Source organism: Oxyura jamaicensis, chromosome 11 (assembly GCF_011077185.1).
Source record: "Oxyura jamaicensis isolate SHBP4307 breed ruddy duck chromosome 11, BPBGC_Ojam_1.0, whole genome shotgun sequence".
Lineage (NCBI taxonomy): Eukaryota > Metazoa > Chordata > Aves > Anseriformes > Anatidae > Oxyura > Oxyura jamaicensis.
Genome location: NC_048903.1, coordinates 21,188,784 through 21,205,295, shown reverse-complemented (window position 1 = coordinate 21,205,295; position 16,512 = coordinate 21,188,784). Strand labels below are relative to the sequence as shown.

The window sequence follows — 16,512 nt, the reverse complement described above, 5'->3', positions numbered from 1 at the left end:
GCATTACCTTCTTGTGACTGCACAGGCACTGCCCCCTCTTTCCATGGACCAAGCGGGCATCTGGCCACCAGTTCCTTCTTACTTTATGGGACTTACACAGTCAGTCATCAGCAACCTGGGCACAGTGGCACATAACACACACACACAGCGCAAGCATTTCACAGGGGTACCACCCTCTCCTTCACTGCTGTGGCAGGAAACAGCTACCTCAGCCTTGAACAGCTGGGGATTGGTACCTGGCACAGCCCACATACCAGCACCCACTGCTCTGTTGGCAGGGAGCCGTAAGGGCCAATCCACAGTGGCAGGTGGGGCTGGCTGTGTGGAGAGGTCCAGCCACTGCAGGTAGCCTCTGGTGTCACTGGGATGGGGTGGCCAGCTCCACCTGTACCAGGCTTTCTGGGCCCATCCTGCCCTGACTATCTGCTGAGCACCACTGAGGTGCAAAAAGCTCTTCCTGTGCCCCTGCTGATGGCTGGGCAGGCCCCAGCCAGACAGCTGTAGGGACAGAAGTGAGCATGGGGTAGCACCAGCCAAGCAAGGGTGACCCAGCCAGCAGCCTGGACCTGGCCTGGTACAGTAGGAGCACACCATGGGGCCTGCCATCTCAGAACATTTATTAATAATTAAAAAAAAAAAAAAGTCACAATAACTTACTCCCTTTGTTGCACAAAGGGCTTGGTATAAAGAGCTCTGACCTCCTAAGTTAAGACAGGTGAGAGGTGGGTGAGTGTCTCTTGTCCTCTGAGACCACAACCATCTCCTGCCCCAGAGGGGGAGTGCAGGCAGCATGGGAGCTACTGGCCACACAGGGCCATAGGCTGCAGGTCCTGGTGCAGGATCAGCTACATGCCCCTACCTGCAGTTTGTTTGTGGGCAACACAGACCACTGGGGGGGTGCAGATACTGAGTATATGGAGACCACAGACACCAGATGCCAGAGGGTGTGGGAGCTGCAGTGGAAAAGAAAGAAGTGTCTGCTTCTTTCCATGGTGCTTAGGAGGTCTGTGAAGCAAAAAAAAATGAAGCAGCAGGACAGCAGCTGCCTACAGGCAGGGGGTTGTGGGGCTGGCCAGACATAGTCCTGCCTGCTGCCTCATACAAGATCTAGCCAGGCAGAGGCAGGAGGCTGGCTGTGGCTACTTGTCACACTCCAAATCCTGGGCCCCTTCAGCACCCTGGTAGTGCATCTCGCAGAACTCCTGGATGCGACTGCAGGCCTCTAAGATCATCTCCTCAGGCACAGTGATCACCACACGGAAGAAGTTTGGGTACTCAAAGCACTGAAATGATAAAGGATAAAATTGGCAGATTATCTGGGATAATGCTGGTGTCTCAGAGCCCTGCCTTGGGGTCACATGTTGAGTCATAACAAATGAAAATGGTCAGTGTAGGACATTGACTGAGGACAGTAAAGCCAGGCTCTTGCTCCCTTAGACTGGTTGTTCCATTTCAGATAGGTCTCCCAGCTCCATCTGGGAAACTTCTCAGTGCAGACATAATGCTGTAGGGGTCACAGACCAAAGGACTGCATGGACTGCGTAAGACCTAGGGAATGGTCTGGAAGGAGCTAGGGATGCCTCCCTCCTCCTCAAAGGCTTAGGGAAGGCTAGGGCTGGAGAACGTCTGGGGCCAGTGTAGAAAGTGGAGTAGGAAGGAGATAGGTAGAGGGACAGACTACAGGCTGAGAATTATGCCCTGTGCCTACAGACTTGGGAGACTGTAAATGGGGCATACAAAGAAAGATAGGTGGGAGCAGTCCCGAGTCTGAGGGAGAGACTTCAGCAAGTAGGTATGAGGGTACATTCATTCCGGGGATACAGCTCTGCCAACATCAGAAATACAGAGCAAGTTTGGAGCTGCAAAAATCCTGAGAGCTTGACCAAGGTCTATTAGTAAGCCAGATATCTCCAGTCCCCATCCTTACACACTGCACTTAGAGCATGACAGACCATGGACATTGCATACAGAATTTCCAAACTTTCCCCAGAACTTAGGGCTGCAGTTTGCTATTTGCTTCTATCCCTGTGCTTAGGCCCCACACATCCATGGGACTCTCAATGTCGTACTTACTGTGGCCGGCAGGCAGAACACAGACTGCTCTGAGATGAGCCGCTCAGTGAACTCCACATCATTTTCAAATTCAGGGAAATGCTCCATCTCAATTTCAACCTGCAGCAGAGGGATGGAATGTGGGAACCAAAGGCACCAAAACTATCTGCAGTGTCCCCTGCTTACCCACATTGCCCGACAGTTTCCCAGCCAAGTGCAGCTGCCTGCCCTCAGGGATTTTTGCTCATTATTTGGGCTGACTGGAATGCAAGACACAAACAAATATATATAAGTGAAAACCGGGGATTTTTTAAGAAGTAAAATAAAAGTAAAACAAACTGCCAAAGCTGTAATTTCTGTTAAGGGCAGCTTTAGTCAAAAGCTGAATAACACAGGTACAGGAACCCATTAGAAATGAGAAAGGATAAATCCAGATAAGGAAGAAGTGTGAGAAAAGTCTATCCAATATCTATTAGTAATTTTGTCATCCAAGAAATCCGTAAGGTAAGAAAGAGATAGAAGACAAATTATTGAGTTTTAAGATAAAAAAAGATAATGTCAGGAATGCTAAGAAGAAAGGAAATTTTCAATAACTACTTCTGTATTTTTCAATAACTACTTCTGTATTAGGAAAGAAGGAGGCTGTCCCCTTACCAAATAAGGACAGTGAGATCCTGTCCTTTTTAAACCAGAGACAATTGTAGACATCTCATTAAGATATTCTAACTTAAAAGCAGTTGAGAAATAATTTGCATGCAGAAGTTCTGGAAGAGCCAGTGGGAGAAAAAATTTACTAGGTGATTTATTTTGGAATAAGTGTTTAAATACTGCAGAAGTACTAGAGGCATGGATGAGTCTTAGACCTATGCCTCTACACAAACATTATAAAAAGAATGACCTGTGTAGCTCTGGGTTGGAAACAAAGTCTACTGATAAAGATTTTTCTATTGAACTTTGAGAGAGACTGACATTGCAGTATTTTCCACTTCCGGATCCACTTTTTTTTTTTTTAAAAAAAAAAGCTGTGGAAAAAAACAAGACATTATGAGACCAAAAAAAGATAAAAATGTGCTAAACCTGAGACTTAAGTCGAGCTTGTTGAGATGAGAAAGGAAATTTCACTGCACCATAAAGAGTTAAAAAAAAAAAAAAAAACACTAACGTACATGAAAAGGCGGAAGAAGAGGCAACAGCATAGGCAGAAGATAGCCATGTGGGAGGAAGGCTACACCTTTAACAGCAGGTATGATAATATGACTTGTGATATAGAGGCTTTCCTTTGGCAGCTGGCTTCAAATCCAGAAAAAAAAAAAAAAAAAAAAACATTGTTTTGCAATGTACAACTCACTGAGTGCTCCACAGGTACAAGCAGGTTAAATGTACCAGCCTCTACTGTGAGAGAAGTAAACAACATACGGTAGCCTTCTAAAATGACCAAGGGATGGTTCCACTGTTCTGGGCAATGTGAAGATGCATGGTAGTGGGGACCTGCTGCTAAGCAATATCCTGAAGCCATTGACAGCTACAGCAGAGAGACCTAGGGTGACCAATGATGCTCAGAAGAGAACATTTCACTCTCCTCACTTACCATGAGGTACATGGCTCCAGCAGGCCGGACAGGCTGGAGGCCTGGGATAGCTGATAGGGCAGCATAACAAAGGTCAGCGTTGGACTGAAAAGCAAAAAGAAGAAAGTTCAAAAACAGGATAAATTCCAGGAAGCTGATCAGCAAATGGAAGCCAAGCTCTGGATCAGGACTATAAACACGTTTGCCCACTGCAAATAAAGGGACAAAGAATGCAAACAACATGGGGGATCATGACCTTGAGTACACTGAGCTGAGCTCAGCAAGTCATGGCTGACCACTCGGGTCACAGCTCTAGCTGCAGGGCTGGGCTTCCTGAAACTTGTCATAGCCAATATTCCTGCCATGAGGATAGGCTAGAGCGATATTGATTTCCCCCACCTCAAATAACATGTGAACAAACTGATGTCCTGTGACAGCCTGTTTACCTTGAGGATGCTGAGGGTGTTGTGGTAGAACTCAGGGGGCGTCTGGTGCAAGATACGCTCCAGTGCTCCTTGGACAATTGTACATGGTCCTAGGATCCTCTGACTCAGTCTAAGAAGGCCATCCCTGATCTGAAAGAAACATGGTGATATTTGCAACTCAGAGTGTACTTTTTTGAAGAAAAGAGGCAGTTCCAAGGTCTGTCGTCTGCATTTTTACAGCTGCTAACGTTGCTCTCTTCAGTTAGCATATAGAGTACTTAAGAATATTTGCTTGATTACATTACAGGTATCTGCAGGCTATTTACAGTGCCATTCTCTGGTCCCCAGTTGGGAATTGTAATGCCAGCAGAAACTTCCTTCTGATCTTCCCAGTCAGACTCAAAACATGCTTGAATATAGCTATTATTCTTGCTAAATAGAGACAAAGCTGCTCCAAAAGCCACTTGCATGTCCATTAGGTTTTGGTCCACAATCCACACTTTCAAAGCCAACTAGGAAAAAACATTAGCTCTTTTGCTCACTCAGTTGCTTCTCTCTTCTCTCTTCCCATGAAGAAAGCCCTCTAGGTCGAAGGGTCAATGCAGTAGGTGGTTGCTCTTGTAACGCAGATGAAGTGATAGATAACAAACACACTGGCTACAATGCATGATGCTTTGGTCCCACTTTTAAGGGAAAACAGATTAGAGCACACAGACCCCACATACTAGATAAACCATGCAAAGCTACCAGTGCACAGTGGAGCTGTTTGAGAGAATGCAGCAGAAACAAGTAAGACAGGTAAAAAGCAATATATCGGAGCAGATGGATTAAGGAATGGACATGAACAACCAGCATGTGCAGAAAAACATGTGAGCAACTCACATGAAAGCAAAAGAGGATTACATGCCTATATCAGTCAAAGCCCTGGTGATTCACACACTGAACACACCACAAGTCTGTTGCCATGACAGTGACACTTGGAAATTCTCACCTCATTACCGAAGATGTCTCTCCTGTCATGGATTAGGATCCAGCCCATCCGCCATCCAGGGACAAGCCATCGCTTTGCCAAGCCACCACAGGACAAGATGGGTACATTGGTGCTGAGAGTTGCAATGGGTTCATATTTGCAGTCAGCAAACACCTGTGACAGGAGGCTTTGTTAGGGTTGTTCCCATCTCTCATTGTGAAAACAGGGGCTTGTGCACAAGGCATAACAAGAAAGGAGGCGGTAAAGTGATGGTGAAAGTTCCCAGCTTCAAGGGTATGAAGACAGTAAGTGCATTCACATGGGAGTGAGATATTTGGAAAGAGAAAAAGGAGCTGGACATGAGAGGTACTCTCAGAACTGAACTTCATGGGACTGGGAACTCCAGGTGTGGACTCACACACAGTACAGGGGAGTGAAACTGTTGCTCACCTCCAGAGAGCTCACTGCCCCAGGCTGGAAGGAAAGCGCATCAGAAAGGACAGGTAGCATAGGGATGCAAAGGACTGCAATAGGCACTCACCATGTCTCCATAGATTTCATCAGCAAGGATAGGAACACACTGTCTTGATGCCACTGTGGGAGAGAGGGCATTCAGCCTGGTCATCCTGCATCCTCCGTAAGAGATTTGCCCTTTCCTACAGGACCTGGCAGGGCTCCCTCAGAGCTCTCAGTACCAGGGCAGCAGGTCCCTGTCTTCCTTCTACAGCAAGGAGTTCATTTGGAGAGCCTTGTCCTGGCTGAGCCTACTTCTGCTCTAACCTGTAGGTGTAGGTAGTACAGCCCCCCTGCACTGACAGACCAGTGCTCAAGAGCTGTAATGCTCCCTCCGATCACACTCCTGTGGAGCATGAGTGAGGAAATGAGCAGTCCAAGTCACACAGGGCACTTGAGAAAGACCAAGACACACACTCTACATTTTCTTGCCCACATAAGGTAAACCCTTCACACTGAGCAAGCCCTGCTTCATGGTCTGCAGTCAGTTATGAGGAAAGAGGGTAGACCTGTGCAGTGCCAGGAGTTGGACTTGATGATCTTTATGGGTCCCTTCCAAATCGGGATATTCTATGATTCTGTGATAACCCCCAGGACCACAGCTCCGCTTCCCTACAGTGCTGTCACATAGAAGGACAACCACCACAGCCCCGCAGAAACAGTGATCAAGGCACAGGCACTGTGGGCAGACACTAGTCTGCACTCATACTCCAGCTACATGCAAGGAGTCTCACCTGCCAGGATCTTCTGGAGGTGACTCTTGCTGAACACAGAACCACAGGGGTTTGATGGGTTGTTCACAATCAGGCAAGCTGTTTTCTCATCCACCAGGGACTCCAAGTGCTTCAAATCGATTTCCCAGGACTTCTCTGGCTAATGAAGGGAAGAACAGGGGAAGCACAGTGGAAGAATCATACATGCTACACAGAGGTGTGACAAGGTGCCCAGGGGTGCTCAGTTCACCTTTAGCCACTTCCCAGTCAGAGACAAGGTTATTCTTTTGTTTTACTTCCCAATCAGAGACAAAGTGTTTTTATTTATTTATTTAGAAAAGGAGAGGCAGAGGTGTCACAGCTGCCCTTTCCAGACCTGTCCCCACTTACCAAGAGGTTGTAAAGCTTAACTTCAATTCCCATGGACAGTGCCAGAGTCTTGTAGAGGGAGAAGCCAGGCCGTGGCACCAGGATGTTCTGGCCTGGGTTAGCCAGCACTGCCAAGGCAAGCTCTATCGCCTGGCTGCAGCCACTTGTTAAGATGACATCCTGCAAACAGCACACAGGAGTGAGTGGAAAGCACAGCCACTCTGAGGATTTCCAGCCACACAAGAGTGCCCAGGCTCTGCCAGGGGAGAGCTTCTCAACCAAAAAGACTAGTGTGGAGCCTGACTGAAGGCAGGGAACCTCCAACAGCTGGAGAGCTCAGCCTCCTCCAAAGAGAAGGATCAGAGCAAGGGATGGGAGCAGCAGGCCAGCATAGGACAAGGTCATGAGGTACCCTTCTGTCCCACATTTAGGCAGGGGAGGGACAGAGCTGTGGCAGGCTCCCTATGCTGCATGGGCTAGACACAGACAGCAGCACCCTGCCTGCACTGCAGTGGGAATTCCTCAACTGTGCACCAGTACCTGGGCCTCCAGTGGTGCCTCTGGACAGTTGTAATATGCAGCCACTGCTTCCCGGCAGGACTGGTAGCCTGGGGAGAGAACAAAACATGGCAGGTAGGCTTTTACAGAACATTTCAGTTTTCTTGCCAAGAAAAGGCTCATAGCTGCCTGTCTAGCCAGGGCAAGCCCATTTGTTAGTGACATTGTCCCAAGGTGGCAGAGACCATCCTGCCTCAGGCCAGGTGCAATGCAGCCCCATGTCTGGACCAGGTGTGCCAAACACAAGAAAGTCTCTTGGAACTCTCAAACATGGAACTCTCTGGAGCTGGCTAGAGTGTAGTTAGGGATCTGCTACGCCCCAGCAGAAAGCCAAATACTGTTACATGACCTTCACTGTTCAATGGTGGCACAAGGGCAGCCCTCCCTATACCAGGTCCCTCACTGTCACCACGTGGAGAGCATCCTGTGAGGCAGGAGTCATCTATGCTCTGTGCATGTTGTTTGCATTAAGTGCAAACAAGGCTCATGTTCTCTGTGAAGGCAGGGAATGCAAAGGGTGTCCTGGTCAGGGCACACCAGAAGCAAATTGGCTGCAATCCATGGCAGGGAGACACAGTCCTTTGGCCTTCTGGATTCCTGAAACCCTGCCTGCTCAAATGGCATGGGGAACAAACACGGCTATTGTGAGGCACTGGACCTTGTTGGTGTTTCAGGGAAAGCACTTATATGATGCCCTCTCAAACAGATCATGCAGGAAAAGACACTAATGGCGTCCTGGGGGATATGTTTGTGCGCTCCTGGAACTACTGTTGAGGGCATCTGCAGGGTGCTACTGTGGACATCTGTAGGCTCTACATACCTGCTACAGGGCAGGACCTCACATGTGCCTTCATCCCACTCTTACAGGAGTAGCTCTGTCAACTTACCAACAGATGGAGCATAGCCATTGTAACGTCCTGAGTCCAAAACCTCTTTCACAGCCCGTGTGACCTCATCATTTGTGGGAAGATTTCCAAAGACCGTCGGATCTCCTTTTCAGAGATTGAAAAATAGTAAAAATCAAAAAAAAAAAAAAAAAAAAAAAAAAAGTTCTCGCTGGTCTGTGGCAGGCACAGAGCTGTGTGGCAAACTTCCATATCCCTGTGTGGTTCCACAGGCTTTGTGCTTCAGAGCCGTGCAGTCTGCTAGCCCCCATAGCCCACCCCACTGCTCAGAGTCTTCAGCAACAGCACTGTGCTCACCTAAAGACAAGGAAATCATAGCTTTCTTTGGGTTGGGCTCCACCTTCATGCTGTCTACAATGGCTCGGACAGGATTGAAAGTCTTCTTTGACATTTCAGAAGCCCTGACAGCCCATCTTGGCTTCCGGCCCTTCACCTTCCTCAGTGACATGCTGTTTCCATTGGCCTTGAGATGAACATCCAGCAGAGGGGCATGATCTCCAGGGCTGTTCACTTGGATCAGGTACGAGTCCATCCTGAAAACTGTCAGTAGTAGATGGATTTCCTTAACTTAGTTAACATATGCCAGACAAAAGCTCTGCCTACCTGGGAGAGAGCCCATGACTCTCCAAAAGTGAAACTTCTGAAAGCTGCAGAACTTGCCTACTACCTATGGACAAATCAGTCACCAACAGCAAGTAGAGCTGTTCTCAGGGCCAGGATGGAGTGAAACTGAACACGTAAATGAGTACAACAGAGGGGGAAAGACAAAGGCAGCACTCTGGAGTAGCCATACCACTTCTTTGCATGGATGCACTTGCTGTGCTGTGGAGGATCAGCCCTTGCTAAATCCATCAGCCAGAAGTTAGCAGCACACCACAGTCATTGTGTGGCTTCAGATTCAGTGTTCCACTGACAGGAGAGCCAGTGGTTGTGTTGTGTCCCCCTGCCAGATCTCAGGCAGTAACTACAAGGATCAGCCCACTCAGTGTGTGTGTCACAACCAGAATGTTCCTCCAGTCCACAGACTGTTAATATCAAACTTTAGATATCAGAAAGGTAGCTCTGATCCCGTGTTATCAGGATGCACTTGGCAGTGATAAGGTATTAGCTACAGACAGTTGTCTCTGTCAGCAGAGCAACAGGGAGCAACAGTCCAGTCCAATGACTCTAGATTAAAGAGATTAAATTTCCTTAGGAAATGGAGCAAGACTGGTAGGGCCAAGAGGGAAATCTGGGTAGTAACACCATACTAGACAAAGGGCCTGTAGCCCTGCCTGAGGCTGGGTAACCAGCAAGGCACAGCAGAAGACCAGCTGCCTTCTAGACCTCAAAAAGCATGCATGAAACTGGTTTACACATCTGAGCATGTACACCCAAAGCACAAGCCAGTCCCAGCCAGCAAATTCCTTACTTAAGAACTGGAGCTGACTCAGGAGTTTCTGCCTCCAAAAGGTTAGAGAGAATGCATGCAGATACCTCTAGAGCCACCAAGCCCTTTCTCACTGATACCAGCACAGTGTCTCAAACTTGCGATCAGCAGCTCATGCTCTGTCTTTGTACTGCTCTATTTCTCTACTCCAGTGAAAGACAGTTCACTGAACTGTAGCCCTTTCCTGAATGCAGTTACTTAGCCCATGCACTGTTAGATGCCATGCTCTCAGATACTCAGGGCACAACAGACAAGGGATCTAGCTACCCTGTCCTTGCTGAAGACACTGAGCTGGAGGGCTTATTATTAGGTTCTGGCAAGATTTGCCACCTGAACAAATATCTCATTGCTTCAGTGAGATTTGAACCTAGAGATGCCCCATGCTGCTGCAGTTACTCTACCAGCAGTGCTTCCTTAACTTATTTAAAGTGACTGAGATTATCCTAACAGGGTGGTGGTGACAAAGGAAGACTTCAGGTTTCCTGCTATTAACACCTTCTGGGTCTTCTTTGCACCAAAAGAAAGGTAGAGGAAGAACTTCACAGCAGGGCTGCACAAAAACTGAGCAGAGAAATGAGAAGTATATCTCATTTCAACATTAGGGCTGAGTCCCAGTGCATGGTGCAAAACCCAGCAGAGTCACACCATGGTTCTTATGTGAATGGGAACTGCATATGCAGGCAGAACAGATGCCTTCAGCATAGGCAGCGAGGAAAAAAAACCACTACTCCCCCTGAAAGAAGCAAGATACCAGATGGTACTTTACCTGCTACAGCACAGACAGGGAGGCACCAACAAGCTTAGAGGTCCAGTCCCTACTTTTCATCCAGGACAAATCCTCTTGAGAAGAAATTCCAGCAAATTCTTGCTCATGAAATAAGCCCCCAAACTGGGCGTTGGGTCAGAAGCCGTTAGCCATTGGCTCACAGAGAGGGCTGCTCTCTCCACCCAGAAATGCCCCCTCCTCCCCACTGTAACTTCATTCATTTCAAACACCTGAAACATGCCTGCACATTAACTCTTTCTGGGGGTAGCCTACAGAGGGACACAATTTTGCTTCCTGGAGGCCCTGACCCACCACCACTGTTCTGCATCACTTCCCTCTGTCCTCAAAGGGGAAGAATTCCACATAGCAGACCCCAGTATTCCAAGCCCTAGCATCTTGTAATGAACCAAGAAAGAAGTGTTGGACCCTGAAGCCTCCAGACAGAATTAGTACGTCCTGCTCACCTCAAAGGCCCTGGAGTCCCAGTGGACCAGCTGAGAAAGTACAGTTTGTGGCGTCACTTACACACAGGGGACATCTTTGTCCATAGGCTGAAAGGAGGCAGGCCCTTCCACAGCAGGCATCTGGGAGGCACCAGGAACTGAAAAGTAAAAGTTGCTTTTGTTGTTGTTGTTTGGTTTTGTTATTGTTGCAAGGCCCAAAGAAACTCTTCATGAGGGCACATAACAAATATGATGCAATTCGTTCTCCACTGATAGTACTGCAAAGGACAGATGACACCATTCCCAGAAAGCCCTTTTTTCCTAAGAAATGTAAAATCTGTGCTTTCCTGTCCTTTACCTGCTACAGGCCTAAGTAAGTAAGAGGCATCTGCATCCTCCCCGTCTTCCAAGGGCTGCTCCCTGACACCCTGGCAGCAAATGCCTGGAGATCAAAAAGTTGGTCAGGGGCAAGAGGATCCTGCTAATTCCCTGGCAAATGGACTGCTGATACTATTGCAGAGGCCAGCAGTCACTGTGATTTTTGTCTGTTCATACCCACTCTGCTCCTATGTGTCTGTGTGTGTATGGGCATTCAGCACATGACCACTGCTCCACCAGCAATAAGGCCGCAACTTCCCAGGTGCTAACTGTGTGTGTCCTCTCCAGCCCAGCCCTGGGGCTGGGTGATGCTGCTGGGGAGTCATGACGTGCTGTTGGCCACAGTGCTGCAATGGGGGTGGTGGGGGCCAGGAACTCCAGTGCTGGAGACAAACTAGGAGATGGTGGGTTGCAGCCAGTGGGTCTGGGCAGAGACCCCAGTCCCAGGCTGGCTGGCAGACCTCCCACAGTAGCCACGCTGGGGGCTTTGGCCATGGAATAGTACCTTTCAAAAACATTTGACAGAGAAATGTCTTGTGTGGAAGCTGGCTGGATTTTCTTCTGTCAAGAGCCACACAATTCTGGACATGTTGCTCATGTCAGAACATTCAGAAGCTCAGCCATGCCTTCTCCAAGCACCTATGGGTACCTTTCTTGCTTCCCCCACCTGGCCCCATCTCTTACCATGCTGCAGCCCTGACAGAGTTAAAAGTGGTGTCAGGAAGCTTCAAGGACGCTGCTGCCTGTTCTGCCTAGCAACAACACTGAAGATGATGCAACTGGTGCTCTACCTGACATCCTGCACACTGCAGTGGGGTTCAGGGGAGGGCATGGTGGAAGCCTGCTGCCAAGAGAGAAAAAAATGTGGCTCTGGAGGCAGAGGTAGACTCAGTTACATAAGGATGATAACCTGGACAGACAGGGGATGGACACAGTGCAATGGGATCAGTGGGTTTCTGCTGCTATTGCTATGCCCTTCTCCTCTCTCTGCATGACTCCAGTCCTTTTCTAGATGATCCAACATCATGCAGCCCCTCTACCCCCACCCCTTGTGGTATATGGAGCCTCTCAGGAACAAAGCATGAGCACACAGCTCAGCACTTCATGTTCCAAGTGCAAGGTCCTGCATCTGGGCCAGGGCAACCCTAAGCACAAATACCGGCTGGGTGCAGAATGTATTGAGAGCAGCCCTGAGGAGAAGGACCTCTTGCAGCTCAGAAAGCCAACTGTATCCAGGGCTGCATCAAAAGCAGCGTAGCCAGCAGGTCGAGGGAGGTGACTCTCCCCCTCTGTTCTGCTCTCGTGAGACCCCCATCTGGAGTGCTGTGTTCAGCTCTGGGGCCCCCAGCACAAGAAAGACATGGACCTGTTGAAGCAAGTCCAGAGGAGGGCCACAAAGATGACCAAGGGTCTGGATTTCCTCTCCTATGAAGAAAGGCTGAGGGTGTTGGTGTTGTTCAGCCTGGAGAAGAGAAGGCTCCAGGTAGACTTTACAGAGGCATTCCAGTACCTAAAGTGGACTACAGAAAAACTAGGTGACTCTTTATCTGGCAGTGCAGTGACAGGACAAAGGGTAATGGCTTTAAACTAAAAGAGGATAGATTTAGATTAGACATGAAGAAGTTCTTTGTTCTGAAAGTGATGAGGCACTGGAATGGGTTGCCCAGAGAAGATGTGGATGCCCCATACCTGGAAGTGTTTAACGCCAGGCTGGATGGGGCTTTGAACAATCTGGCCTACTGGGAGGTGTCTCTGCCCATCACGGGGGGTGGAAAGGGTGGGGTGGGGTAAATTAAATGATCATTAATGTTCCTTCCAACCCAAACCATTCTGTGAGACTTTGATTCTGATTCTCCAAATACAGTGAGGCCAGCCCTTGCACAGTGCAGCAAAAGAGGTGGCCACACTCTGCAAGATGCATTGCTACCAGTAAGGCAGTTGGTTGCACTCTGTACCCCACCAGCCCTTGATAGCCCCTGCACTACCATCTGTTCCTCTTTCTCAGCTGCTCTGCCCTGCAGGTCTTTTGTTGCATACCTCTTAATCTCCCTCTTCTGTAGTTTCAGCAATTGGCCTTTGTCTCTTCCCAGTGGAAGAAGAAACTTGGTAATGGCTTCAATGTTTCTTTGGTACTGCCTTGTCCTGGTACCAGGATTGCCCAGAGGTCTGTTTCTGTGAACAGAGTCCAAACCTAGATGGACAAGCAGTTGCCTCTTCCTGGACCAGCCAGAGCTACGAAGGAGGACTGACAAACAGCTGCTTGACTAAGGTATGGACTCAAGCATCACTGCACTGACAAACCTGTGTCTGCACCAGGCTGCAGGCAGGTCATGCACCAGTAGAGTTTTGCGCATGTGCTCTGCACTCTTTTTCAGGGTATACCACTCCAGGGACAGATACTTAACCAGTACTCTGCACAAAAATTTACTGGGATCAATTACAAATCACTTCAGTAATTATTTCCTCTTGTTTTGCTTTTCTTTTCATCAGTTTCTGTCCAGTCTTTTCTGACACTGGCATAGCCCTAACCACTCAGGGGTGGTCTCCACAAATATGTGTGTAGCCTAATCTCTGTCTCCACACAGTGTGAGCGGTATTGGCTCCAGCATGCAGGCACTGCAAAGAGAAACACCTTGCCAAGCCTTCCTTTTTGCTTACATCTAGGTAAATGTTGTGTAAGTGTTTGAGTTATGACTTCAGATACTCGTACTGTTGCATGGTCTGTTGAGGCAACTGCTCCCTGGACGGCCTTGAAGCGATGAGGGCAGTGACCAGCCAATGGGAACGGGGTGGAAAGGGGCATGGTGGCCCTGCAGGGCAAGGGGAAACCTTGAGCTTGCAGTGAGTGGGGTGGGCAGCACCAGCCACATCACTTTCTTACAGCACAGGCAGGCCAACACCTCTTATGACTGAATTTGAGCCCCAGTGATGGAGGCCTGCCACCTGCCAATGGATCTGCTCCAGTGACAGCTGCTCTTCTCCTTAGGAAGAGGTGGAGGCAGTGTGTGGAGGGTAGGGGGTGGGGGAAAGAAGCTTTTTTTTTTTTTTGGTGTGTGTGTACATGCCTAAATCACATCTCTTTTACTTCAAATTAAGAACGTTGCTTCCTGAACATGCCAACAGCAAATAGGGAGACCAAAATACTCTCCTTCTCTTGACAGATTTTTTACAAGGTTGCATATTAGGATGCCTCCCTATTAACAAGCTTGAAAGTTGTTAGCAGATACCTGTCCAGGCAGATGAAAAGACTGTGCTCCATCTTTTTTCATAGTTTATCTTTCTAGAGCTTTCTTTTGCTCTAGAAAAGAGGGCGATGGGGGGTGGGGGGGGGGGGGAATTTCTTCACATGTCCTACGTGTGACATTTCTGTTTATACACCCCAGTGATGTTAGTTTTTTTCGCAACAGGATGACATTGTGGACTTGAGTTCAGTTTGTGATTCACAAACACCTCCAGTTCTTTTCTGCAGCACTGCTGCATCGTCATTGTGCTGAGCTCATTGTTCCCGTGACTATTTATTTATGTGGGACAGTTGATAAACCTGTTTGTGGTATTCAGCCGTGATTGTGCTGCAGGTCCCCTGCTTCACGCTGGAGAAATATGAGGCAGCTCACAACTCACCCCTTCTGCTTCACCCTCCAAGTTCCCAGGGAGGGCACTGAACCAGGTCAGAGCTCTTCGTCCATGGCGACCCTGGCCAGGCCCTTCCCACCCCTTAGAGCAGCAATGACATCAGGGTCAGCCAGAAACAGAATTGGAAAAAAAAAAGGGGGGGGGGGGGAGGAGGCGGGAGGAGGGGGAAGGAAAAAGGGGGCAGGGTTAGGGAGAGGGAGAGAGGGAGGCCAAAGAAGAGGTAAACATTAATACAGGTGCCCTGAGCTTCCTGTAGGTCTCTTCTGTTGATGGCTATTTGTTGTAGTGAGAATAGGAATCCAAAAGATGACGCTGACCAGGCTCAGCTGGTTTACCAGCTGTGATAAATTGAGCATGATGCAAAGCATTTTGTTAACAATTCTCAGTATAGCAACATAAATGGAATAAGATTGACTCAGTTTTGCAATGCCCTGAAGTTTGTACCTCACTTGCTGGCAGCAAACACCCTAGTAAAACACTGATGCACCACCAAATCAACAGTATTTCCCAGCTCTGTCTTTCTTGGAACAAGTAATTACAGCACATCGCAAAATCTAAAGACAATTTTGTCTCAGGTTGCTGGATGACCAGCACAACACTCTGCATAAGAAACAACTATTCCATCCCTTCTTATTGCTCACAACTTGGTTGTTCATATCCCTTTCACAGCAGTTAATAGCTCTACTAGGAAAAATGGCATTGCCCATAATCCTAAAATTATACAAAGGGTTGCTAATGATTTTTAAGCTCATCCTATTCATGGCGGCAAGGAGGTCTTAGTTCTAACACATGAACATGAGTGATGAAACATGATCACACCAAAAGGCATGTGGCATGTGCAACAGTCTCATTGATGAGCATCTGCAGTTTCCAGAACTTTTGTTCTAGGCTCTGCAACAGCTCCCCATTTCCTAACTTTACATCATCCTACAACTCTATCCCCCCTGTCTGAAATGGGGTTGAACAAGAAGTTATTTTGTTTTGCTTATCTCTTATCCCCAAACTAGGTAACTTTTAAGGGAAGTTTGCAGATATCCTGACCTTCATGGAACAGGGTGAAATGGGGAGGACAGTGTTGTCCTGCAGTGCTGAGTCTGCATAAATACTCCAGTTTACAGGCTTCCCGCGTTATAGGCTACATTCTTGTTGCTGCACATCGCTAGGAAAGGCAAAGGACAAGGCAGACAGTCATTTTTTCTGTGATTTAAAACACCGATGTACTCACACCCTGAATGCTGCGTACATGTCTGATTACACCAAGGATGTAGGGGAGTAAGGAGCGTCCAGAGAAGGGCAGCTAATACCACAGAGCACACAGTGCAGCTGGTGTACCAGGAGAAACTAAAAAGGCTGTGACTACTGTTTAGAAAGGGGACAGAGGGGCAGGACAGAGGCCTGAGGTGGCAGACAAACCGAGTGCAGGACACTTTCACCAAAAGCTGCAGTGCAGGAAAAGCGGAAATTTGTGGAAAACTGCCGGCCTCAGTTTCCAAGAGGTACAAGACGGCGCCTTCCACACGGCGGGTGGGATTCGGGGCCGCGCCACCACGAAGGGCTGCGGGGACGCCTCGGCGGGACGCGAAGGGCGCGGCCGCGGCCGGCAGGTGCCGAGGGGAGCGCCCGGGCCGTGTCCGCAGCACCTCCGCGGGGGGGCCGGGGTTGCGCGCAGGGCCCTAGGGGAGCCGCGGCGGCCCCGGACAAGGCGGGCACCTCCCCCAGGTCGCGGCCCGGCCCGCGCTCCGCCCCTGGCGGCCGGCGGGGCCGAGGGCAGCAGGGCTGCGCCGGGCCATG

At 48.9% G+C, this 16,512-nt stretch overlaps 1 protein-coding gene across 2 annotated transcripts; it reads right to left on the bottom strand.

The window, feature by feature from the left end:
* Nucleotides 1-599: 599 nt before the first annotated feature.
* Nucleotides 600-10,419, bottom strand: TAT (tyrosine aminotransferase). 2 transcript variants are annotated; one of them, XM_035336646.1, is made up of 12 exons: nucleotides 10,268-10,419; nucleotides 8,370-8,612; nucleotides 8,055-8,159; nucleotides 7,150-7,217; nucleotides 6,631-6,789; nucleotides 6,262-6,400; nucleotides 5,556-5,608; nucleotides 5,036-5,188; nucleotides 4,066-4,194; nucleotides 3,641-3,724; nucleotides 2,074-2,172; nucleotides 600-1,283 (listed from the first exon to the last, which is right to left on the bottom strand). In XM_035336646.1, the coding sequence occupies exons 2-12, from the start codon at nucleotides 8,602-8,604 to the stop codon at nucleotides 1,140-1,142; spliced, it is 1,368 nt and encodes a 455-aa protein (XP_035192537.1). In that variant the 5' UTR covers nucleotides 8,605-8,612; nucleotides 10,268-10,419; the 3' UTR covers nucleotides 600-1,139. The 2 variants fall into 2 exon arrangements, with proteins under 2 accessions (XP_035192537.1, XP_035192538.1); XM_035336647.1 differs by lacking the exons at nucleotides 600-1,283; nucleotides 2,074-2,172; nucleotides 3,641-3,724 and adding an exon at nucleotides 3,737-3,993.
* Nucleotides 10,420-16,512: the final 6,093 nt, after the last annotated feature.

Bases quoted from the DNA above. Each gene is read 5' to 3' on its own strand.
- TAT (XM_035336646.1), bottom strand. From the start codon at position 8,604: ATGGACTCGTACCTGATCCAAGTGAACAGCCCTGGAGATCATGCCCCT. The intron at 4,195-5,035 runs GTGAGAATTTCC...TGTTTCTTTCAG, and splicing joins GAGACATCTTCGGTAATGAG to ATCAGGGATGGCCTTCTTAG. The intron at 1,284-2,073 runs GTAAGTACGACA...TTATCATTTCAG, and splicing joins TGTTCTGCCTGCCGGCCACA to TGCTTTGAGTACCCAAACTT.